The 25499-nt window shown below is 42.0% G+C and overlaps 2 protein-coding genes across 5 annotated transcripts; both read left to right on the forward strand.

The window, feature by feature from the left end:
* Nucleotides 1-101: 101 nt before the first annotated feature.
* Nucleotides 102-7533, forward strand: LOC113026556 (uncharacterized protein C3orf20). 4 transcript variants are annotated; one of them, XM_026175473.2, is made up of 17 exons: nucleotides 102-314; nucleotides 395-489; nucleotides 605-1041; nucleotides 1370-1408; nucleotides 1501-1600; nucleotides 2338-2544; nucleotides 2680-2829; nucleotides 2978-3092; nucleotides 3842-3967; nucleotides 4045-4116; nucleotides 4328-4499; nucleotides 4781-5000; nucleotides 5714-5794; nucleotides 5883-6243; nucleotides 6370-6486; nucleotides 7058-7200; nucleotides 7359-7533. In XM_026175473.2, the coding sequence occupies exons 1-17, from the start codon at nucleotides 258-260 to the stop codon at nucleotides 7402-7404; spliced, it is 2538 nt and encodes an 845-aa protein (XP_026031258.1). In that variant the 5' UTR covers nucleotides 102-257; the 3' UTR covers nucleotides 7405-7533. The 4 variants fall into 4 exon arrangements, with proteins under 4 accessions (XP_026031258.1, XP_080159971.1, XP_080159972.1 ...); XM_080303845.1 differs by having other exon boundaries at nucleotides 7058-7533; XM_080303846.1 differs by lacking the exon at nucleotides 4045-4116 and having other exon boundaries at nucleotides 7058-7533.
* A 462-nt stretch (nucleotides 7534-7995) lies between these two features.
* Nucleotides 7996-24109, forward strand: LOC113026559 (FYVE, RhoGEF and PH domain-containing protein 6-like). Its single transcript, XM_026175479.2, has 20 exons — nucleotides 7996-8557; nucleotides 9188-11042; nucleotides 14041-14179; nucleotides 14443-14510; nucleotides 15781-15811; nucleotides 17358-17509; nucleotides 17979-18135; nucleotides 18244-18331; nucleotides 18863-18913; nucleotides 19042-19100; nucleotides 19192-19263; nucleotides 20078-20146; nucleotides 20439-20522; nucleotides 20624-20703; nucleotides 20876-20978; nucleotides 21101-21247; nucleotides 21341-21529; nucleotides 22805-22933; nucleotides 23026-23165; nucleotides 23264-24109. The coding sequence occupies exons 1-20, from the start codon at nucleotides 8545-8547 to the stop codon at nucleotides 23298-23300; spliced, it is 3663 nt and encodes a 1220-aa protein (XP_026031264.2). The 5' UTR covers nucleotides 7996-8544; the 3' UTR covers nucleotides 23301-24109.
* The last annotated feature ends 1390 nt before the right edge of the window (nucleotides 24110-25499 follow it).

Here is a 25499-nt window from a genome sequence, read left to right on the forward strand (position 1 = left end):
GCTCGACACCTTATCTGTTATTGAGAGTAACGTATTGTTGTTTGCACTGTCACAGATTCAATTTGATGCCCAGAGTCGATCATTAACGTGCGTAACGCGAGAAGTGCGTATCCAAGCAACAAGGCGAGAACATGAACGGAGAGGGGGGTATTTGCTGGAGTGAAATGTTGATCTTGAAGCACTTTTTCTCAGCTAGGTTACTTTTGCTTTGCTGCAAAGAGATACAGTGTGGGGGATTTCTCCCTTTGTAACGGGAAATGAGTTCTTCTGGTGGGACAGAAGGCAGACGGGGGCCCTTTTATTTCTTTGATCAGGTGAGGTGAGGATGCGTTTTGCTGACTGTGTAGTTTAAAAGAAAGAGCACAACTTTTACCGTCCACTTGCCTCTCTGCAGCCAGCAGGACGAAATCGAGTTAAAGGAGAGCGAGGAAACATTTTACATTTGAGTGTGATAAATGGAGGAGCACAATTCGAGGGCAGGATACGAAGGTAATTAGAGGCTTGCACATTCTGACAGAGATGATCTGCTGTGGGAGCATCCGAAAAAAGGAGGAGGAGAAGGAAACGTGGTTTACTGTAAATAACCTGTCTTATTTTCTCATAGTAATCTGGAGGAGAACGAGGGAAGGGAGGAAGAAGGCGATAAACCTGGCACATCGTCTGCTTTAACCCTGAACGGTTCGATCGAGGCATACAAGCAAGCAGCGCCTCAGTTATTAAATGAATTGGCTCGCCTGCTTTGGCAGCATAGGTGGGCTGATGAGAGGCGTCTTCCTCACGGGGTTGTAAATATTCTGAACTGCTCCTGGCACGATCTTACTGCAGGGGCGCTGCGTTCAAGTCCCAAACTGACTGACAAGCTACCGAAGTCTGTGGGCTCCCCGAAGCTGCAGCAACCTCCCCGCCAGGTGTCAGCCAGCGGCCGGGAGGAAACGGCAGAGGAGAACCCGTGCGCAGCAAGAAGTGCTGGTTTCACAGGGAGAAAGTCGCGAGCCAAACTAAACCCACATGTGAAAAAGAGCGAGCCAAGATGCAGTAGAGGTAAAAGAAATAATTTCAGGCACATTTCTGTGGCCATAAAAACACTACAAGGGAAGATAACATACCAGGAAGGTATCCATCTAATCCCCCCCCCCCCCCCCCCAAATTGGACCTTTCCAACAGCCCATACTTGTTCAGTCTTCTTTTGTGAGGCATGTAGAAACTGAGATGTAGCTCTTGTTTTTTTTTGTTTGTTTGTTTGTTTGTTTTCTTTTTGCAGTTTCTCTGAGCATTGCACTCTGAGTTTGGAGTGCATTTACGTGAAATTCCTTGGAAATTGTATTATAATCCTTCTAAGACTAAGTTTCACATTCTTGCTCTTAAACAGCTCGCAGCTCCACAGCAGCCACTCCCTCCATCTCATCCAGTAAGTGTAAACATGCAGGTATGACATGCAGCTGCAGCACTGCGTAGATGACTCTGTCACTGCCTCCGCTGTGTCGTGTGTTTTGTGTGCAGGTTTGATCGCTCAGCCTAATCAGGCCTCCAGTGATGTGCTGAACAGGATCAGTTTGTATCAGTGGGTGGTGGAGAGACTGCAGGGAGCAAAAGATCCAGAGTGAGTTGTCAGCGTCTGTTTCTGCATTAATAGCATTTGCATTTCCAAATGATCAGATCCTGTTGGTCGGCTGATCTGATGAATCCATTTTGATTGAATTTCAGGCTATTTTACATTTGGTCATCAGTTACTGAAATCCTTATCTGGTTAAAGCAATATAATCCAGTACTTTCACATGCATTGTTTAATATACGTTAAGGTCCATAGGCTTTTGGACAGTGACACATTTATTTGTAATTTTGCCTCTGTACACAACACAGGGGATCTGAAATCAAACAGTCAATATGTGGTTGAAGTGCTGACTTTTAGTTTTATTTCAAAGGGTTTGACAAAGGTTGCACATAAACTGTTTGGAACTGTTTGATGGTCAAATGAGGTCGATTCCCTCTTTATCTCATGACTAATTGGGCAGATAAAAGATCTGGAGTTGATTTCAAATGATGCAATTGCATTTGATAGTTTTTCATTTAAATTCTCAATATGAGGTCCAAAGAAAGGTCAGTAAAAGCAAAGGCCATCTGAAGATGGGGAAAAAACAAACCTATCAGAGACGGAGCAAAAACTTTAGGAGTAGCAAAATCAACAAATAGAACAACACCAAAAGATGACGGCTTATTTCCATGGTTCAAAAAAACCCCTTCACAACATCTAACCCAGTCAAGAACACTCACACGAAAACGACAAAAGTCACATTTGTCCAAAAACGTTTACACTTAACCGTATTTTTTTTAACGTAGAAAACTGCCAACAACTGAGCTGGATCCGAACGAACAGCTTATCCTCCGTCACTATGGGGATACGAAGGCTAACGTGACACGCAGGAGAAGAAAGGACCATCCTTCCTCTTTAGTCAACGGGATGCCACAGATACCAGAAGTGAAACAGCAGGATCCTGCCCGGCAAAAACTGCACTACAGGATCAACGATGGCTCCTCATTCATATAGTATCATCTTTTTCTCATCATGTTTATTCATAAAGATTTCAATTTTAATGAGTGTCCAGAATTAAAGGCGGATTTGGGCATATGGAAAATGTGTCACTGCTGCTGACCTTATGACCTGTAATTGTGGCCCCTCAGTTACCCATCTGGTTGCATGGCAGTGTGCCAGAGTCACTCAGGCCTGCCCTGCGGAGGCTTCTATACCAATGTGTTCACTGACAGCCAATTTCCCACCATCCTCGCGACTATTACAGCATTTGGGCGCGGGGCCGTCACGCATCCTCTCAGGTGAGTGCATGCCAGGTGGCTTCCATTCTTTTCATTTTTTTTTTCTTACTGAAAAATATGAAGTAACATGTAAAAATACACGTATAACAAAATTCTGTTGCACATGCTTCGCCTGTTTGTTTTAAATCTTTTGTAACTGTTAATGCAGCTCGGCCGTCACAGCACTGTGGGACCAGAACGGTGGATTCGTGTGCGATATTTACGGAAACAAAACTAAGGAGTGGAGTTGGAAGCCATATCACAGGGAAAAGATTGCAATACAGGTGGGGTCTACGAATTAATCTCCTCTCGATGTTGTTGTTGCTATTCTCTCATCAATAAACTGAAAAATTCGGAGCAAAAGTAGCCAGAGACACACAGGAGGAACTGGCAGTACAGTGTGTACTTATATTTCTGGGGAGGCAGCTGATTGATTTTTTTTTATTGAATTTCAATGAAATAATAAAAACATTTTATGCAGCACTCCTCATTTTGTTAGGCAAGAATGCTTTTACATCTGAAAAACCTTTAAAAAATTACTAAGTTGAAAATAAATATGAATATTACATTTTTTTTTAGCAAACTATCTAAATGATTTTTGGTCCCTGTGGTTTTTGCCTTTGGAATTACATATGCTAAATCATATGTTATGGTACTATAACCACAAGAGACTTGGAAAAAAATCATAAAAATATGATGGGGGAGTTTTGTTGTCAATGTTATACTTTAGGGTTCAGGATATATAATCCACTCTCATGCACATCAGCTCACTTTGTAGGGTTTCAGTGGGGTTTGCGGTTACGATGTAGCTACGGTGTAGATTTCCTACTCATGCATAAATCCCAGCAACACTAACTGTCTCTGACAGGACGTAGAGATTCATATTTTATTGTCTGCAGGGTTTCTTTGCTTTAGATTGGATCGTTTCGGGCGACAAAGACAGGAGGACTTGCTAACTCTTTATGCCACTTTGCTGTTCTTTAGGGTTTTCATTTTCTAATAACCGATAAAAGTGTTTGCTTGTCTCCTGCAGATTTCTGATCACGTGTCTGTGAGTCTGTCCAGCGGTACGTCTGCAGTGCTCACCTTCAGGTGTGAAAATGAAACCGCCCAGCTTCCGCTTTCTGCTCGGTCTCACCTTAATCAGCCAAAGGAAACAGTAAGATTACATTGTTTTTCACCTTGATATTGAGGAAGCTAAAATATTTCTCTGTAATATCAGTTCTGCATTTGCAGTCTTATTTGAAGACTCGGGAAACGTTTATCTCTGATGCTGCTCAAGACCTCCTGTATCCCCCACTGACACATGTAAGACACTTTTAATGATCAGATGATTGTGTCTGAGTGGAAAAGTGACACAAACAGTGAATCAAACAGCTGATTAGATAAAGAGGAGCAGTTAGCTTAATAGCCACCAGTGCGTTTGTGCACAAATAGTCGGTGGTTGCTGTGTATAGAGCAGCTAGCTAAATGCTTTACATAACATAATCTACCATGCGCACATAATGTTGTGTGGCAGAAGTCGGTGTGCTCTCGGGATGCTCTCCAGATGGTGAGAGAAGGGAAGAGGCAGGAGGAGTCGTCAGCACACTGGAAAAGAGGAGGTCATCCTAGCGGGACACTGATCAGGCTTCAGCAAAGAGTACACAAAACCGTGGAAGATTGGTTGGACTGTTATCGTGTGGCTGTCGGTACTTACACGCTCACAGCTTCCAAACATAGCCTCTCTAGCTTCTCTGACATTCACCCTGTTCTCCCCACATGTGATAAAACTGCAACAGCTGGTTGTAACATCAAGAAAACCTGACCTGGTCGGAGCTGCTTGGAATAGTTCAATGAAGCAAAAAGTTACAGGATCACTTTATCCTGCAAACTCGACATTATTGAATAGTTCCATGAGGATCTTGTTCACGGTCATCTGTGCAACTCTGTATCTGTGTGCATTTCTGAGTGACCTCTTCCTCTCCTTCAGGTATCAAGTGTCCTGGCTCAAAGCGGATGCCAGATGCCCCACCGAGGACCAGGCCGAGAAAAGAGGCACAGTCAGCTGCTCTGCCCTCTGTGAAGCTACCTGAACGAGTAAATGCTAACCCTGTCCAGCCGGAGGATAGCAGAGATGAGTTTCGGGAGCTTCACGGACACCTGTCGCAATCAGCCGAAAGAGCGCCGGACTTTCCCGTTGTCCTGCCTAGGTGCACGCTAAAGCCATTTCCACACACAAACTCTGAACAATGTTATGTTAGGAGGATCAGGTCAGGACATTTTCTGACATTTTCAGGAGATTTTGCTCTTCAGTCGATTTCCAAAACTGCTAGAAACAGGACACATGGCACCCGATGGTGCTCTGTAAATTCACTGGGCAAATACCTTCGCTACTCTCACAGAGATGAAATTAAACATTACACAGTCTTCACCCTGAAGATGTAGCAGTTTGAAAAACATTTAATGAGTTGGACATTTTCCTCCCGACATACAGCTCCACTGGGCGACATTTAGAAGGGCTCAGTGCTCCAGTGGATGTGTGAAAATGATGTGACATACAGCGATATCTGGATGTTTCTACTCTGGATAACTTAACCAAGTAAACACACTAAAGAGAATTTATATATATTATTTATTTATCCAGGTAAAAGTCTCATTGAGATTTTAAAATATGTATTTTTCATGATGGACTTAGCCGAGAGGCCAGCGGGGACAAAAACTGCTTTACAGTGTATGGATTACCTGCTCAACCAGCGAGTTATAACGGCACCTGCTTTAGTTATTCTTGAGCTGCAGTAACAGAAACACATTGCGGAGCAGTTTCAGTGCTTCACTTGTGCTACACTTGCACTAGATCTTTGCTGCATTATTGAAAGGCACACTAAAGAACAGTTTAACTTTTTTTTGACCTGTTTGTTGTCAGGACACCTAGAAAGCCTGAAAAGAAGGAACGTGGATTCACGCAGCTAGGACCCCTTCGGATTTACGGGAGCATCAAACCAGAGTAAGACCAGACGCTCTAGTTTGATGAAAAAAGTCAATTGCTACATGTTTTAGTAGCCTTATAAAACATCAGATTCCCTGTCTCCCAGGTCAGTTTTTCTTCCAAATAATCCCGAATTGCAGATGGCCGCCGTCACCCTCCTTCCTGCAGTGGCACCGTTCCCCCCCTCTGTCCCCCTCACAGTGTGCCCGGATCTACTCAGAGCGGCACTGCTGGGGGAAGGGCAGCGGAGGAGCTGCTGCTGCTGCAGCACTAAACTAATGCCGGTAGTGACAGACCTGGAGTATGATGCTCTCATTATGGGCCAGCCTCCACAGAGTCAACAGATCCTTGTTGTGTGTGTGACTTGTCCACGTCAGCCTGTCGACACGCACGCAACGCTTGGCCAGGACTCGCTGGAGTATCTTTACAGGAGGAAGAACAAACACAGAACATCGCCTTGCACTCAGGTGTGAATCTAGGCAAAATAAGAGTTATGTTAGTGATACTGAGGCACATTTTCAAGGGTAAAAACAGTGTTGCTTAGAGCCAGTCAGATTCAGTAACAGGTTGATTTTTTTTTTCTTAAAATCCAGTGTCAGATGGACTCTTTTCGTGTGGTGAGGTATGAAATAGAAATGGAGAATCCCTGCTACGAATCCAAGAACATCCTGCTGCGCCAGCGACACAGAGCTGCTCCCGGCACGGTCCTGGTCAGTAAACCTACTGCAGACTTGTCCAAAAGCTGCATGCTATGCAAAGTGCACGCCTTCATGGTCCCCACTGGGTGGCAGCAACAAGCACCGCTCCACTACTTTCCCCTGATGTCCAAACATTCCTGTAAAAGTATTAAAAGTATTAAAAGTAGGAAATACAAAAGGGAGCTCTAATGACAACTGCTTCAGTGACGTTTGCTAACGTCCTTCACTATCAAACATAAAGGTCTGAGTTATAGTCACATGACACACTGTCAGCACTTAAATAATGTAGGTCAGCAGGCCCTACTCAGAAACTCTGAAAGCACATACATTACAAATAACAGGATGTGGTGTCGCATCAACGCCAATCTGTGTTGAAATCTAAAGCTTAAAAATAACCTCATGATGTATGACCTTTGTTGTGAAACGTTTTTGTAAACCACTTCTCTGCAGAAAAAAAAAAAAGCCCTCCCCGCTTAACATTTTTACATGTGGGGAGGGTAAAAATAACTGCAGTGGGGGACTGCAGAGGCGTTTTCTTCCACTTTCAGACGTGTAAAGTACTTTTTATATGCTCATGTGATAGATGTATATCAGAGGGAAGCTGCTGTTCGCGGGCTACATATGCAGCGATCACAGCTTCTCAGCCAGGGTCCTTGAAAAGCAAATCTCCAGAAGCAGAAGAGACTACAGATTAGGTCTGATTCTCCCTTCAGACTACAAGTTCAGGTATTACTCCACAATCCCCTCTGATTTGATGTCCTGTAAGCCAATGAATCAAACTGGTTATTGCATACTGGAACACATCACCACAGAACCACAAATAACAGAAGTTGGCTTTCTAAAGCTGAACACTTTACTGGTGTTCTTCCAATCTTTGCACACAGTGATTCCGTGAACACTCCTGCGGCTGCAGACACAGCACTAACCTGAGGCGACGACATCACGCCGAGCCCTTCACAGAAAAGGGAAACGGCGAAGGCAATGTAAAATTGTCATCAACATTTACGTGAAATTCGGACGGATTTCTCTGTGGAATAAAAAAATGAAACTGAAACATAACATGATGCTTGAGTCCTTATTTATATTATCAATTAAGTCTTCACTTTCCCTTCTTTAAGATATGTAACCCCTCTGCAGGGACGGGAATCACACTGCATCATTCCAGCAACAGACCAAAACGCCCTCCCTTCCCTTGTCTTGTCACACACTCGATATTCCTCCATGAAATAAAACATGGATCAGGGGCAAGAGATCTGCCACAAGTTCCTGGATTCAGTGAGTTTCGACTTGGCCAAATAAACATGGCAAAAAGCAACAACTAATCCATTATTTATATTCAATCCTTCATATTATTCACCAAGTCAAGCTGTCAGTCATCTGACTTTCTTTGTGACTTCCTGTAAATAACTAAATGCAGAATCAACCTGCTGACACAAGGAGGGAACTGATGGGAAATATATATATATATTTTCAAGTATTTCTTCCTCTGCGTAAAATATGTGTTACAAAGGAGCTGCTGGCTTCCTGGCATAATTTTGGCTTCTTAGTCATACCATTAATAATAGAAAAGATGATGTAGGAGGAAAGATATGCGTGCATGGCACCTTGCAAAATTCCTGAGCAGTCATGAGCCAGCGTTAAATCTTACTACAAGTCAGTGTTTATTGTTTCCGCGTGGAGAAGAGATTTTACAGTGTGACAACTCATAATAATGCCAATTTGTGGAAGATTTGGATGCAAAGATTGACTCTGGCCGTCTGTGGCTCCTGGGGGGCCTCTAGTGGATCGTCCTCGGAAACAAAAAGGAAGCTCGCGGCTATTGGCTGGCTACATATCGCAGAACATCAACAGCCGGTGCGCCAGAGAGAAGAACTTGTTTGCGGCGGAATCACGTGTGCCGCTCGGGTTAAAATCAAAGAAAATGTCGATTATTTGACACATTATGAATCGACGATCTGAACTTTATCCGGATATGAAGGACTTTTGTCTTCACTGATTTATTTATTTATTTTTAATATAAGGACCGGAAAACAATAAAGAAAGAAAAACAGAAGCGAAGTGAGTGGAGCGATGATGAACTCAGGTAAGTTCCCCGTTCGATGACTTTTCTGGTTTATACGTGAACACGGTGAGCTTATAATGGCTAATCGGGAAATAGTAAATGCTCAGAGATGTACTTCTATACTGTAGTTCAGCATGTTTTTTCTTTCTATTCCTACACAGTATAAATCTCACCTGTTTAGGTTTAGCCTGCTCGGTAGTCATTTAAACAGCATAGCTCTAAATGAAGTTACATTTGATTATCTCGAGTTTTGTATTGATTTTGTTCGCAGTCAGCAGTTCAAACTGTGTCTTGTTGAACAGGGAAATATTTGAAAACAACGCCTTGAAAACCCTGCTTGTCAACAGGCTTGCCTTTTACTGCTTCTCCCACTCTTCATCTCCCACCTGCTAATCCCCCACTTTTGCGTGTTGACGCGAGCTATTAGTTGGAGTAATGTGCTGCTACATAGAGGGGCAAACATAAATCATGTGATATTTGAACCCTTGGAGAGGTTGTTTATGATGTATACCAAGGTTAGGATCAGCAGTGAAAGAAAACACAGTCATTACATTATAGTCAGGGTTACAGTCATTTAGATGTTGTTTTCCCTCAGAGGAAATAACTTTACCTCAAGTCCCAACTTCATATATTTCATTTCTCTATTCCCAGGCATGCATAAGCCACCTGTGGCCCCTAAACCAAAGCTGCCTTACTACGAAAGTCCACGGCAATCTCCTTTGATCCCTAGAAAAGGTGGCCTCTCGCAACCATCTCCTGGCACGCAGATGAAGGTGAAACCGGCGCTAGCCCCCAAACCCTGCCCCTCTAAATTCAACACTCCTGTGGAAGAGAGGCAACCTGTCTGGACGAGCCCACGTCAGACATCTGCGTCGGATACCCCCCAGACTGTAGGTCGCCTTGCTTCCCAAAATGGACTGCCGCACGAGAGCAAAAGGCCTGACTGGGATTACGTTGTTCCTATTTGTCTGTGCAGCAGTGACAACTGCACGTGCGTCAATTCTCAAGGCACCCGCAATCATAGCAGAGAGAAAATAAACAATGAATACTTCAGAACAACGAACGCCTCTCCCACCCATACTCACTATCAGTCTGTTCAAGACGAACATGCTATTTACCAAAATGTCACTGTAAATACTAATATTTCCCGTCCTAAGGTGGCTTTTCGGCCGACTTCTCCTCACAGAACGCGGGGTGATGAGGCAAATGATGGAATTCTTGACGGTGTACCTGGACAAGTACCAGAGGAAGATGCTCTCAGTGTGCCACGACCCAAACTAATCCCAGCTCCCCCTAGGAAGCCCAGTCCTATCCCTGTACCACAGAAACCCAGGCAAGCTGTTCAGGACCATAAGGAAAAGGGGGAGAAGGGGAAGGAAGAGTCTGTAAGCCAAGATGGCAGAGAAATAAACACCAAAAATGTGGCGGTGTCACCAGACAGGAAGGGCACATCATCACTGTCTGTCAGTGCACCTGAAAGTGAAAAGAAACTGCCAGCTTTTCCGTCAGTGAAAACTTGTCCCCCTCCAGCTGCTCCACCCAAGAAAAAACCTTTTCTGTCTGAGCTCGAAAAAGTACTGAGCTCGGCTCCTCAGGCAATTCCAAAGGACGTGAAAGGGGAACATCTCGATTGGGGCCGTGGCACTTATGAGATGGATTTCTCCGCTAAAAAGAATAATAAAAAGATTCAGAGGAAAGCAAAGGGTGATGAGGAGGAAGCTTATGGCATTTTGCATAGTCAGCAGGCCCTCAGCCAGCCTGTTGCCACAGTGGAGAAAACTGGGATGGGTAAAGTACCTCCAAAGAAGCCCCAGAGAAAGAAGCTGCTGAATCAGAATAAGGGATCATCTGAGGAGAGAGCAGCAAGGGAGTTTGAAGGACACGGGAAAAAGAAGGAGCCGCCTCTGCCTTCCACTGACAAATCAAGCGGTAACCATCCAGCAGCTGAAGTTAATAGGCATTCTCGCTCCAGTGTGAGCAAAGCCAAGTCCTTCTCCGGCGCTGACATCATTCGCTCTAAAAAAGTACAGAAGACAATTTCTTTCCGGAAACAACCCTTGAAATTATCAAAGAGTAGGTTACCCAGGCAGACGGAAAAAGAAGACCAGTTCCCAGACTACACTCCCGATGATAATGAACTAAGTGTTGACAACGACGAAGACCTATGGCAGAACTATCCCGAACGTAAATTCTCCGCTCCATTTACTGAGTTTGAGCAAAATGTGGACGGAGAAAATGAAGGAGAAGTTGTCCCATTTGAGGACAGCCCTGTGTATGAGGAGATATCAGACTTCGCCAATGTGGAAAATTCAGGGCCATATCCTCAGGACCCCTACTCACAGCCTAAACCATGGCAGAGCTCAGTTTACACTGACCCACAGGGCTTATACTTACACCCTGACTCCTCGGAGAGCTCGGTGTATGATAATGAGGGCATTTATGAGGAGCAGGATCCATATATGTCCCTGGAGAAAGACCACCAACAGACACCAGCACTCTGTGACAGGTAGACCTGATGTACTCGACTACCTCTAAACCTGATTTATTTTTAACAGCACGTTCTTCATTGTGTCCTGAAATTTCTTTTAAACAACCATTCATCTGCAAAATATGTTTCTGATGACAGAGGGCGAAAAGGAAGAGCGCAGAGGGCCTTCGCATTGTTTGTTTTTCTAATTCCTGTCAGGGTAGTTTGACAGGTATGGTGTGCTTGCATAGCCTTGACACACTGACTTAAACTACACAAATTTAAAGTATAAACATGTTGTTATTATTACAGGCAGAGACAATCTTTAGCCTAGAAGGGAAGAATACATACTAGATCAATGCAATCCACATTTCTGTGGTTTAAGAAGCACTTTCACAGTGTCTTTGTGTTTGCAGCTCTGCGGTTATCTGGTGTTAGGAAGACGCTAAAACGACACCTGTTTCTCTTCTTAAAGGCTCAGTTCAATAGAGTGGAGGTGATAGAATTAAAAATCTGCTGCTTAAAGAGGAAACCTTTCATCAGAACTCAATATAAGACTTTATTTTTCATTTTACAATGATTATCCGTTATCAGTCCATTATCAGGGACTACAACATCTAGTCCTTTTACTGAATAGTTAGATTTGTTTGTTTTCAAACCAAAAACCTACAATCCCAACTATAACTACCTAATGCTAAAAAGTATATATGTTTATAAAACTGTTAGTGATGTGTGCATTAGGGGAACAAAAGGAGTTTCTGGCCTTTGTTCACAAATGTGCGGGTGGTGACGTGCTTATGCTTCTCACAAAATTCCCGTCAGATTCATGAAGCGTGTCCACTGGCCAGTTTTGTTCTGTAGTGACTTAGAATAATCTGCAATCTGCATGCCATGATCAACACTAAGATGTAATGAAGAAAGTGATGATGGTGATGCATTAAGTTAGTACTAAATAAATAAGGGGTGAAGAAATGGAAACAGTAGTGTCAGAGGAGGAAGCCACAAAAACAGCAACACCTTTCAAAACTGTTTCAGATAATAGAGCTGATGATTATTTTTTTCCTGGAGACTAGGGTTTAAAAATCAGTCAAACAATAAACATAGAAAAGACTTTGCATGAACAGACCAGAACAAAATGAAGGAAGGAACGTGCGATCTATCAGCTCAAGATTAAAAAAATAAAAAAAGGCACTACACTTACTGGAAAAACAAAACGAAAAACATCCTCCAGCATGCACGCGACATTGCCAACCATCATCTTATCATTCATTGAGAAGAAGTACCTGACCAGGATAAGATATACTTAAATAATCATAGTAACTGGAACATTTGTTCCAAATGTGTCATGTGTGAAGGACGAGTTTTGTTTGGTCTTTGTATTGGTTTGTTAAACTACTATATGTTGAGTCACTGTCTACTCTTGCTCCCATTTTCTTAACATTTAATCTAATTATTGTCCTCTGTCATTAATTTAATTCTATTAGTGTTTTATTTTGTTTCTGTCATTTTGGAAAACTGTAAATAATGGCTAATGAAAGTGTTACCGTGGCACGGTGTTGTGCTGGACAGCACTGTCATCTCATAACAAGCAGCTCCTGTGTTTGATCCACGGGCTGGCCGCTCTTTCTGTGTGGAGTTTGCATTTCCTCTCCAGGTACTCCGCCTTCCTGCCAGAGTCCAAAGACATGATCTTAGGCTATTTAGTGATTCTAAACTGGCTATAGATGTGAATGTGACTGTAAATGGCTTTCTTGCAATATTTTAGTGACTTGTCCAAACAATTGCCGTCTCCCCTCCACCTTCAATCCTAAATTGAATCAGTGGAAAACGGATGGGTGAAATATTTTTGATCATCAACATTATTAGTGGTAGTTGTAGTAAAGTTTTAAGATGTGCTTTCTATTATTTGTTCCTGAACATGTTCTAACTTTGTTTGCAGATTATGAACAAATTCAGCTGAGAAAATATCACAGATTTGTGCATTAAATCTGTTTATGTACAGATTTGTGTTTGCACTGTTAGATATTGCGCCGTTTCTGCAGATCTACATACATTCATCATAAGAAGCAGATCAGTGCTAAATAGATACGTTTTTACTTTTTTGCACTTTTGTTGAACTGACCCTTTTTTATTCTTTTCTGTTTTGTTTTTTTTAAATGTTTCTGAGTTTGCGTCTTCATTGGCTCCAGTTTTTAATTTATTTATTTTTTTTCCTGTGTGTATATTCCCTGAAGTAATCTTTGTAGTAATCCTGTTAGTAGGCAAAGAATTTCACATGTCTGGTTTTGAATGAGCAGTTTTGCAGAAGTCAGCTGGATAACAGGATTACAGTTTGTGTAACTGTACACGCTGCCTCCAACAGCTTAGCATGTCGCAGCGCTTTGGTTCAAACACTCACATGTTGGAAACACGTTGGCTCATAGCAGAGACCGCTCACTGCGAAGTACTACAGCGGTTGTAAAGGGGGCACAGACCCTTAGCTTTGTCTGCTTTCTTTCTTTGTAAGTTTTGTTCAGGGAGGTGCCTTCTGAGAATCCTCTGGGAATTGTGGCATTTTAGACATGCGGCGCATCTTTGGCACAATTTCCTGTTAACTGTTCATGTGAAGTCCTGTTAAAACTGCTGACGATGACGGTGCCTTATTTCTGAGTTCTGTGAGCAGATGTAAAAAGATGCAGTAGGAGTAGGCTTGTGATTGTATTGATAATTAGATTTAACATTTAAAGGTGTCAAGTCTTCCCTTTCCTGTGTGCATTTCTATGACTTTTAATAATAAATGCTCCCATATAAGAAATTCTTGGGATTAAATGCTGAGGAGAGTTTTTTTTTTATATCAGAAATCTTCCTCATTCTTCTGAAATTCCCTTCCCCTCGCTCGTGTGCCATGTGTATTTTAAAGGTGTGTCAGCGCCTTTCAAATGCAGAATAAATGCCTTCAGATAGTTGTGTGTCAAGACTACCTGCCCTGTTTGTGTTTGTCGGTCCCTGTTTTGCTCTTTGACTAACACGTGTTTCTGACTTTTTTTTTTTTTTACAGAAGCTCCTTTGAAAAAGACATTGTTCTTGAGGTGCCGTTTGATGATGACTTTATCCAGACCACCTCAGAAGACGAAGGCGAGAATGACAGCAGCTCTGACTCAAGTAAAGGTGACCCTGAGCAGCCAGAGGAGAAAACGGTGAGGAGCAGAAGCTGTTAGATCCTGACAGGGTTTGCTCATTGCAGGAATTTCAAGGATGCAGGCAAAATAGTCCTGCAGGGGAGAACACGCCTTCCTTTAACAAGAAAAACAAAAACATTTATAGCATCATCCTCATGCTGTTTCTAATAGATTAATATATTATTATTGCATCTTGTACGTCTGCTGCGAGCAGTGTGTGTGCTACATTTACTGTACTGTTTTATTCAAACTGTACTGTTTTTATTGATTGTCTTCATCAGACGGCGAGTGAAAAGAAGAAAAACAAGATATTCAACATTGCACAAGAAATTATGACCTCTGAGAGTGTGTGAGTGTCCTTTTTTTCCCTCATTTGCATTTCTTGAACTCCACGTGTGCACATAGTCTAGGATAATTTTGCCCATACTTTGGGATGTCTGTCTCTCAGGTTTGTTGTGGGTTTTTGTAGATTAAAAGTTTCTCTTGGTGTTTGCAACATTAACTTACACACTGGGGGGAAAAGACTGGAGAAAAAGCCATTTAACTAAACATTTAATTGTTAAGAAGTGCAAATTCAACAGTACATCTCAGTTTTTCTACATGAAATATTAAAGAAAAAGTTCTAGTAGCTCATCATCCAGATCATCTGGTGTGTGTCTTGTATTGTTTAACTATATTATATGTTGGAATTAGTCGGACCTGCCTTGCAAGACTGCAGTTGGTCCCGAATGCTGCAGCTCGCCTTCTGATGCAAACTAAAAGATGTGAACGTATTTCCCGGTGCTTGCCTCTTTCCACTGACTCTCTTTTCACTTCAGAACTGATTTTAAAATGTTATTGTTGATTATAAAGCTATGAATGGACAGGCTCCTGGGTATTTGTCTGACCTCTTGCAGCCTTATGCGCCCTCTAGATCTCTTAGAACAAATGATCTTTTGCTTTTAGCCATACCAAGGTCTAGGCTGGTTCACAGAGGCGATCGAGCGTTTGGGTCGTAGCGCCTAAACTGTGGAATAATCTACCCCAACACACCAGGCAGGCTCCTACTGTCAATCAATTTAAATCTCATCTAAAAATACATTTGTATCCACTGGCTTTTAATACAGTATGAGAGGTACTTGGTGCTAATAATAAAAGTTACTTGGTACTAGTTATTTTGGATTTCTGTACAGCACTTTGGTCAGCGTTGCTTTTGTCATTAAATGTGCTATAAAAAAAAAAAAAAAAAACTACTTTGGTGTAGTATGAATGGCAGTGGGGGAGGTCTTTCTCCATAGGGAAAGCTGTAAAACGTGAAAGTACAGTTAAATGATCAAAATCTATGAACTCCTTCACATTTTGCAAAGCCTTCCAGCGGGCCTGACTGGAATCTTTGTCAGGCTGATTCTGGCCCCTGGGCCATATGTTTGACACACTGGTCCACTTGCACCCAACAGATGGTAGAGTCTTGCAGAATCTGTGTGTAAGCGCCTGACTGGAAAAAAACAAAACAATTTCCATTCACCTTCATTGTAATGGGTAGACACACATATATGTCAAAACTTCACAAAACATGATGATGTATTGTTGTATGGAGGCAGCGATTGCGTAACCATTATAACTGTATTTTGTTTTTCCAGGTTTGTTGACGTCCTGAAGCTGCTTCATGTTGTGAGTACTTCCACATGTCACCTTTTAAACAAAAGCAACCACTGTGTTTGCCATGAAAAGAGCTGTGGGTATATATTTGAGCCAGTGCTGGTCTAGTGTCGGAGCCCACATTCTCCATATGTGTTTGATTTGATCCTCATAGAAGGGCAGAATAGACTTTTCTCCGTCCTTCTGGCAATAAAAGGTTCTTATTGTAACACTATACTTGCTCTGAATGATACACAGTCGCGTTGTTTTAACCGCTGCCAAAAAAATGATCTGATTCCTATGCTGTACTTCCCCTGCAGTGTTTGCTGTGCGACAAGAAGGGAAGAACAATATTTTTTATGTGTCGTCCAACCAGTCTAACTAAGTCTTTGCCAACCCACTCTTAGATTGGTGAAGTAAAGCACTCCCTATCTCTACGAGAATCTCCACATCTGCTTCTGTTTGTTTGTTGAGTCGCTTTTTCTTGACAGTTCATCATATCTGCTCAGGAAGAGGAGATGTGATAAATTCAGGAATTGCAGTGTTAAGTGTGAGGAAATTTGATCAGGGCTGGTACGTAAGATGTAGTAGCCTTGAGTGACGACTCCCATCTATGACTGTATAGCATACACGGGAAGCGCTCGAGTCTCCGTGGATTGCACAGTTGTGAAGAACAGATCAGATGAAGTTCAAAGCAATGTTGAAGTGGCTTTCTATTTTACCCAGCTCTGTCAGGTACTCAAACGGACATCAGCACTCACCACAGCATGTGTATTCTATCTGATTTATCTGGTAATGCATATTCTTAGATGCTCTCGTTTTCGGGATCTAAATGCAGACAATAAAAGCTACTTTGATTTAGCTGCTTTGTTTGTCTAACCCATGTGTTATAATGGAAACAAGATAACCAAACTGGCCTTTTTCTCAACAAACGTCACACGTTTGTTACCGCTGACTGTCTGCAGCGTAGTCTCGTGAAACGTATATGCTTTTAATTTTTTTTTTCTGCTACATCCTTCACCATGTGAGCCGCCTCCTACACTGTCAGCTGTTTTTTTTTGTTTTTTTGTTTTTTTTTAAGTAGGAGGAAATCGCACGTTAACCACAGGAGCTCTCTGCTGGGTACATGGTCTGTTGGCAGTTTTATTTGCCATGTGTCGCTATAAACCACCAGAAAGCGAACCATAAATGGTACCCTCAGTGTTTGCTGCTCTGTATTTATTATTTCTTTGGTCCTGATTTTATTTTATAAGAATGACAGTGCGTCTTTTGTCCTGTCTTGCCCCTTTAACCCCTAACCGGTCACAGAGGATGGCCGCCTCTCCCTGAGCCTGGTTCTGCCGGAGTTTTCCAGTTAAAAGGGAGTTTTTCTTTCCCACTGCCACCAAGTGCTTCCTCATATGGGGTCATTTTATTTTTGGGGTTTTCTCTGTGTTATTGTAGGGTCTTTACTTTGCAACATAAAGTGCCTTTAGGCAGCTGTTGTGATTTAGCACTATGCAAATAAAACAGAATTTAATTGTCTTTTAAGAATGCACTTAAGCTGTGTCCATCTGACTTTTTATCTGTCTATCAACAGGACTTCCGTGATGCAGTGTCTAAAGCCTCTCGCCAGAGTGGGAAGCCTGTGATTGAGGACCGTCTTCTAAACCAGATACTGTACTCCCTCCCACAGCTCTACGAACTCAACCAAAACCTCCTCTCCGAACTGAGACAAAGAATAGCTAAATGGTATAACAAAGTTTTTTATTTATTTATTTTTTTTACTGAGAGCTTTACATGTGCTCTTGTTGCCGATTGGGAGCTAAACCATGCAGTAATAACTGATAGTCTTCAGAGGAAGAGGGATGTTTTTATGTTTTAACTCCATACTAATGCCCACGGTCTTAAATCAAGTCACGATACCTATGTGGTGCCGTTAGTGCCTGTTGAAAGTGTGGTTAGTCGGGTAAAGAGGAAACTCAGAACATTGGTGATTTTTTTTCTGTTCATGATCCACAAGGAAGTATTCAAGCTCTGGGTAAGAATATATATTTTCACATGTTTTTGATTATTCATTTACTCTATAGGAGAAAAAATAGATACTATAAAACAAAAGTATGGACCAAAGTAAGCCCCCCCCCCCCCCCCCCCCACCTAATCACATAGATGGATCGAGGAACTGACCAGTGTTTTTCTTTTCGCTCTGTTTTGTTTACAGGAACGAGAATCCCCAGGTAGCAGACATTTTCCTGAAACAGGGGCCCTATCTGAAGATGTACTCGACATACATTCGTGAGTTTGACAGGAATGTGGTTCTCCTGGATGAGCAGACTAAGAAGAATCCAGCATTTGGCGCAGTAGTACGGGAATTTGAGGTAATGGTGCTCAACCTGTTCTGCGTGTAAGTGTCTTTGCTCCCTTTTTCAAAAACAAAACAAAAACCATTAAATGTTGATTTGGTTTTGTTCTCTTTTTTTGTTAAGGCTAGTCCACGCTGCGCCAGCTTGGCTCTGAAGCATTACCTGTTAAAACCTGTACAGAGGATTCCTCAGTACCAGCTGCTACTCACAGGTAAACCTGTAAATAAAGAGTCATTGAAATAGATCTTTTATGTTTCTTATTTAATACTTAAAGGTGAGTTTAACTTAAGTACAAACTCAGCTCACTGTTGTAGTTTTGGACTCCTAAACTGTACACGTTGGCGCAGCCTTTGATGTCTCATCTCAGGCATCATGCTGCCCTCTGGTGCTTATTATGAAAATCTTTTGTGCTCCTTCTTGACTCCTTGTATAATAAGGCTTTTGAAGTAGGGTCCGAATCAGATTTGGTGACATAACATAAGCTTCAACAAGAGTGAGCTTGTGGATTCACGAGTCTGGTTAATCGGTCAGTGCCAACATATGATGAATGTTTCCCACGTCACTCTTGTATAGCTGCGTTACGTAAACACCTGAAGACCTTTTCATCCAGGATTTAAGTTCTGAATCATTCCAGGAATTGGATATAGAGACTGAGCCCTTAACACCCATTTGCGTACTTATTGATCACTTGTTGTGGTTACACTGTTGATAGCAAAACTTAAATGTTTTTATTTTGTTTTAGATTATCTAAAAAACCTGCCTGAAGATGCAGACGACTACAAAGACACAGAAGGTAACGACATAACCTTTATTTTATTAATTTCTTTAAACCTGCAGATCCGTAAATATTCTTGATGGTGTTAGTGGAATGGAAATATTTCATGTCATGTGTGTGACAATTACAAATTTGTGTCCATTCAGCTGCCCTTGCTATAGTGAAAGAGGTGGCCAGTCATGCAAATGACTTCATGAAACAAGGGGTGAGAGCAAAATAGAAATTTCATGATAAGCAATCACATGGTAAATCCCTAATACACGTTACTTACACATTCCACTCGTTTTTTTTCTCAGGATATCTTCCAGAGTTTGATCCGTGTCCAGTGCCGTCTGATTGGCAACCATGAGATTGTCCAGCCTGGCCGGGTGAGGTCATAAAGCTTTTGTAAGATTTTGTACGTACACAGGCAATGTCAATGTAGGACAAGCAAAGGTTGTGCTAACACGGATGATGTCTCTCTGATTCTAATGTCCCAGTGAGCCATCACGCTTTTCCAGCATGAAGGACTCTGGGAAAAACTGAAGCAGCTAAACTGGTTTCCCGTTAGGCGATACATACTGTACTCAAGCAGGTGTAACCACCAGAGTCTGGTTTATTTGACTATGCTTGGGCATATTTAACTGAGTTGTTCCACTTGGTGAGAAAGTGGGAACGCAATGTTTCCTCAGTTGAGATTAACAATATGTTTTGCAAGAGTTTCCTGGGCTGACGTAGGCAGCGTTAACGTAGCATGTTATTTAAGATAAGATAAGATAAGATAACTCTTTATTGTCATTGCACAGTCATACATAGTACAGTAGTACAATGAAATTGGAAAAACTGTATTTATTTATTGATGGGTGAAACTGAAGCTCCCACACAAGCACTGGGACACCATGAAAACAGCACACGGGAGTGTGCCTGAGTCCAGGATGTTCTTGCTAACCACTGAGCCACCATGCTGCCACGTGATTATTAAGGCGGGCTGCTAATATTGACCTTCTCTAGGCCATCAATTGGAGAAAATAATGAACTTCAAGCTCTGCAAAGTACTTTTCTTCACATGTTGCACGAAGAAGTTCTGGATAAAGAAAAGGCAGTGAGAAGAGTGATAAAGTAAAATATGGGGAGGGATATTTTTTGCTAATTTACACTTTTGTGATTTCTTCCCCCCCCCCCCTTTTTTTTTTTTTTTCCCAGATATACCTTAAAGAGGGGATCTTGATGAAGCTGTCGAGGAAAGTTATGCAGCCCAGAATGTTCTTCCTGGTATAGTCGATATTTCCTTTTATGCTTTCATAACCAAATCACAATCGAACAGCAGTGTTTCTGTCATGTGCCTCCACTCATGGTTCCCTTCCTAGTAAAACATGTGGTCATACATTCTGTTGAGCTGATATAAGGAACTTGGCTTGATTAATAGATTTAGCTTCCATGGTGCTCAGATGTCTTTCGACATTTGTTTGATATTTTCCCCACATTTTTATGATCTTATTACTGGTGTATTTGAGACTCGATGGTCATGACAGAATGAAAATGTTTCATGTCATTTTCCATTTAGTTTAACGACATGTTGCTGTACACCAAACCCGTTCAGTCAGGCCAGTACATGTTCAAAAACACGCTGCCCCTCAGAGGAATGAAGGTGAGAACTCATTCTTATTCTGTTTGTCAATTTTCACATTTTCTCACATCACGAGATCATCTTTATCCTGGCATCACGGCTCACAGTGAAAATAATTACAGGTTAGCAAACCGAGTCAAGAGGCCTATCAGAACGAGCTGAACATCGTGAGCGTGGAGCGTTCTTTCATTCTCTCCGCGAGGTAATGATCAGAAATGAAAGAGGCCTTTGTAATTTAAGATGGTGTGTTGTTGTTGTTGTTGTTGTTATTACATTTTATTTCATTAGTGTATGTTCTTCTTTTTTGTTTTTCTTGAATCTATTTTGGGTTTTTTTTGTTTTTTTTACATATGCTCTGTTTTCTCTTTCTGTAGCTCGGCCGAGGAACAGGACGAATGGCTTGAAACGATTTCCACAGCGATCAGTGAACACATCAAGAAGACGAGCAGCTTTACCCCTGGCAAGCCTCGAGATGTGGTAAGATCACTTAAAAAAGTACATCTCCGGCTGTTGCAATATGTGAGCAACATTTAACATTGTATGAGCAGCCACTGAAACTCCTGTGTGCCTTCATTTTTTTTTGTACCACTCATATTCAGCTGGATGGCACTGATGTTGGCGATGGTGCTCCTTTGGGATCCAAAGCCCCCATATGGATCCCTGACAAGCGGGCCTCCATGTGTATGGTCTGCACCTCCAAGTTCACCCAAACGTGGAGGAGACATCACTGCCGTGCGTGCGGAAAGGTGAGGCATCAGTTGTACAACATGCTTACTGTCCAGAATGAGGGAGAGATGGAAGGGCAAAAAAAGTAAAACTTGTGCTTTATTCTTCCACAGGTTGTGTGCCAATCTTGCTCCTCCAATGAATTCCCTCTCGAATATAAAAAGAACAAGTTTACTCGAGTGTGTGACCAGTGTTTCCAAGTTCTTTTGGAGCAGAAAGGCGAACAGACCCATCAACTTGGAAAAAGAACTGCGTTTACTTTCCACAAAAAGCAGAAGTTGATACCCGCAACCCTCAAAGAGGTAGTTCATATGTCGCCCTCATCTGTATACACTTTCCATTACAACCTTATTACTGCAGTAGTTTATTTATTATTCACAATAGAACAATAGAAAAAATTTTGGACTGCTGGACTTTCAAGAGAGGGATGTTGTCCCATTTTTGTCTGATATAGGATTCTAACTGCTGAACAGTCCTGGGTCTTCTTTAACGTATTTATTGTTTTATGGTGCTTGAAATGTTTTCAGTAGGGGACTGTTGATGTATGCAGTTTAGCATTTTCTTGCTGAAGTATACAAGGTCTTCACTGAAAAAGATTTCATCTGTATGGGACCATATATTGCTTTTAATACCTCTAAGCATTAATAACGGCTTTTCAGATATGCAAGCTGCAAATTCCATAAGCTCTTGTGCGACCCCCCCCAAACCATCAGAGATCCAGGCTTTTGTACTGAATGCTAATAAGGCAGGGGTGTCCAACTCCAGGCCTCGAGGGCTGGTGTCCTGCAGGTTTTAGATGTGTTCTTGATCCAACTCAGCTGATTTAAAATTACCTCCTCATAAAGTTCATAAAACCTGCAGGACACCGGCACTCGAGGCCTGGAGTTGCCTACCCCTGGACTAAGGGAAAGCAGAAAACTGTTCCGTGGACCCCACCAGAGGACCAGAAGACCCCTTATTGCAGGGGTGCCCAACTCCAGGCCTCAAGGGCCGGTGTCCTGCAGGTTTTAGATATCACCCTGGGTCAACACACCTGAATCAAAAGATTAGTTCATTACCAGGCCTCTGGAGAACTTCAGGACATGTTGAGGAGGTAATTTAGCCATTTGAATCAGCTGTGTTGGATCAAAGACACCTAAAACCTGCAGGACACCGGCACTCGAGGCCTGGAGTTGGACACCCCTGCCTCAGTCCATTTTAAATGAGTTTTGGTCCAGAGAAGATGGCAGTGATTCTAGCTCATGTTCACATATGGCTTCTTCTTTGCATGATATATTTCTCCAGAATCTCTGAATCTTTTGAAGACTTTATGTATCCAGGTTAATTAGTTATAGAAAGTTCTTTCCAGCCTTCCCCCTGTTCCAACTTTTTGAGAAGTTTTGCTGCCATCAAATTTAAAATGAGTTAATATTTTTCATTAAATAGTAAAATTTCTAAACATTTAATGTTTTCAATTCTTGTTATAAAAATTTGGATTTAGAAGATTTGCATTCTGTTTATATTTACATTTTACAGTGTCCCAACTTGGCTTCATATAATGTTCAGAAAACTCATCAGACTGCTTTTACTTTGTAAAGGTGACGGCCAGCACAGACGACTCCTCTATGAGTGGGTACCTGCAGGTGTCCAAGGTGGCTAAAAAGCACGGGAAGAGGTTATGGTTCGTCATTAAAGACAAGGTCCTGTACAAATACGCAGCAAGTGAGGTAAAGTCTTCTACTTGTATTAATAAAAGCTCAGTATGGCAGTTGGAACAAAGAGAATTATTGCAACGTTTGTTTTTCATTTCTTCATGCAGGACGTGGCAGCTTTGGAGAGTCTGCCCCTGCTGGGATTTGTTGTAAAAGCTGATTCCTCACAGACGTCGCAGTTCAAACTCTACCACAAAAACAAAGTTTACTACATTTTTAAAGCTGACAGCCCAGAGACTGCCCAAAAGTACTGTAGAGAGAGATGCTATTTATTATTGTATATAGTGACAATATTAATAATATTAAAATATTGTAATAATATTTTCTTTTTTCTTTTTTTAACAGATGGATCACGTCTTTTAAAGAGGCTGCTGTGCTTTAATATCTGCTGTGTGAAGCTGCTGGCTGTGCTTGCCTCGGCTGAAACTGTTTTACCTCAGTGCTCCCAGAAATCTGTAAACAGCATCTGGAGTCACCAGTTTTGTGCGTTTTGTTTTTATTGATTTTATTGTAATTACTGTAACTACTTTTTACATTGTTTTTAGAGCTCTCTTGTGGAGATGGGATTTACCCATTTTTATTTTTGCACAGTCACATGAATCTTTTCCACATGCATTTAAAAAGTTTAGGCTTCTATGTCAGAAATCCATTTTTAGACTTTAATTTTGGGTTATGCTTTTAATGCAATTGTCTAATGTCGTGCTTGGATTGCCATAGCACAGATTTGGTGAAAAAGAGAATTATCCATTAGTTACTGTGGACACGGCTGCTGTCATAACATGTGAACACACGTCTATCCAGCAGATTCCTAAATAAATTATGTGGGTATTTCTTGTGGTTTGAGAATGCTTTTTTTTTTTTTTTCTTTTTTCTTTTCACACTTCATAAGTTACCATAGAGCACGTTCAGAGCAATGTTAAAACAATGTTCACTTCCTGCTTGGGTAAGAAATGTTTACTTTATCTTCTTAGACTGGAGTCTGCAATCTAAAGTCTCAATGATGTATTGGTGGAGAATTCACTGTTCAAACTGTCCCATAATGGGTTCTGCACCTAAGTCAATCAAATGGCTTCATATGATTATACCCTAAATATATATCTATGTAAATAGAAGTGATTGTAATTAGATTGACAAGAAATTAATTTTTACTGCTCAAATTCTGTCATTGTAATAAATCTTTATTTTCATGTGTTTATTGTTGTTGTATGTATGTTTGCTGAAATTATTCTTTTCCAACGTTAACGCTATACTTTACACCCAAATCACTTTTACTTTAAATGCTGCAAATTGACTGTACAGTTTAGTCACTTATATAAGTCCTCATGATGGATCTTAAAGGTTTATACTAGGGGTGCAACGATACTCGTATCGATATTGAACCGTTCGATACAGTGCTTTCGGTTCGGTACGCATATGTATGAACAATACAAAATTTGTAATTTATTTTATCAACTTTCCTTCTGACGATGCTGTCTGTGTTGAGCGCTCAGTGGATCTGCGCTGAGCGCTCAGTGGATCTGCGCTCCACAGTGCAGCCTAGGCGGAGTAGTCGAACGCAGATCCACTGAGCGCTCAACACAGACAGCATCTTCAGAAGGAAGAGCGCAGGGCAAGCTAGCGAGACAGAAGTTAAGCTCTCCTTGCAAGAAGGACCTCCCCCACCCTCATTCAGATCTGGCATTTAGAATTATTTTGGTTTTCATGTGAGGTATGACCCTGAAGGTAAGCGCGTAATGGACTAAAGTAAAACAGTATGTTGGATGTGCCAGCAATGCTCAATTACATGGGTGGGAACTAGTGTGTTAGCGCAGTTAGCTCGTTAACGTTTTGGCCGTCTAGCCCCACGCAAGGGCGATCAGGGGTAGCTCGTTAACGGAGATTTGCCGTGTTGTGGCGTTAACGTCATTTCAACGAGATTAAGGCTGACAGCACTAGTGGGAACACAACGAATATGACTGCGCGTTTACGCCGACATCATCCTAGTGCAAAGACAAGTGGAAGCAGACAAAAACAACAAGCATGCATGCTACAAACTTTACTCGAGTCATTTAGACAGCCGTTAGCACATGATTCTCCTTATGGGGACCTGATATGTTTAATATTGTGGCAAGCTCAGACAAGGTGGAGACGGAGTTTGGTCTTGCTTCCCGTGAGCTAGCCAGGGAGCACAGCCATTTATTGACATTTGCAGAAGAACACTGCCGCTAGCTAACTGCTCAGTGCGGCAACCACACAGCAACAACAACACACAGGGCGCCCTCTGACCCCGGAAGGACACACCGTCGCAGCGAGAGGGCGTCACCCATCACTATGGCAACATAAACAAAACATAACTGTACAAACAGAACCCCGAACAGCCCTGACCCGCTACATAGCCCCCACCTATGGGGTCAGTCGTCCCCGACGACCCCATTACCCCACACAAAGTCCTGCAAATGTCCAGGTGCCGTCTTTTGGCGCACCGGCCGGTCAAGACCCGCGGGGGAAAAGTCACTCGGGTCAGAACATGGGGTGCCACCATCATCCCACTTCTAACACCAATGTGGCGAGCTCAGACAAGGAGGAGACGGAGGTGTCGTTT

Source organism: Astatotilapia calliptera, chromosome 7 (assembly GCF_964374335.1).
Source record: "Astatotilapia calliptera chromosome 7, fAstCal68.1, whole genome shotgun sequence".
NCBI classification, from domain to species: Eukaryota; Metazoa; Chordata; class Actinopteri; order Cichliformes; family Cichlidae; genus Astatotilapia; species Astatotilapia calliptera.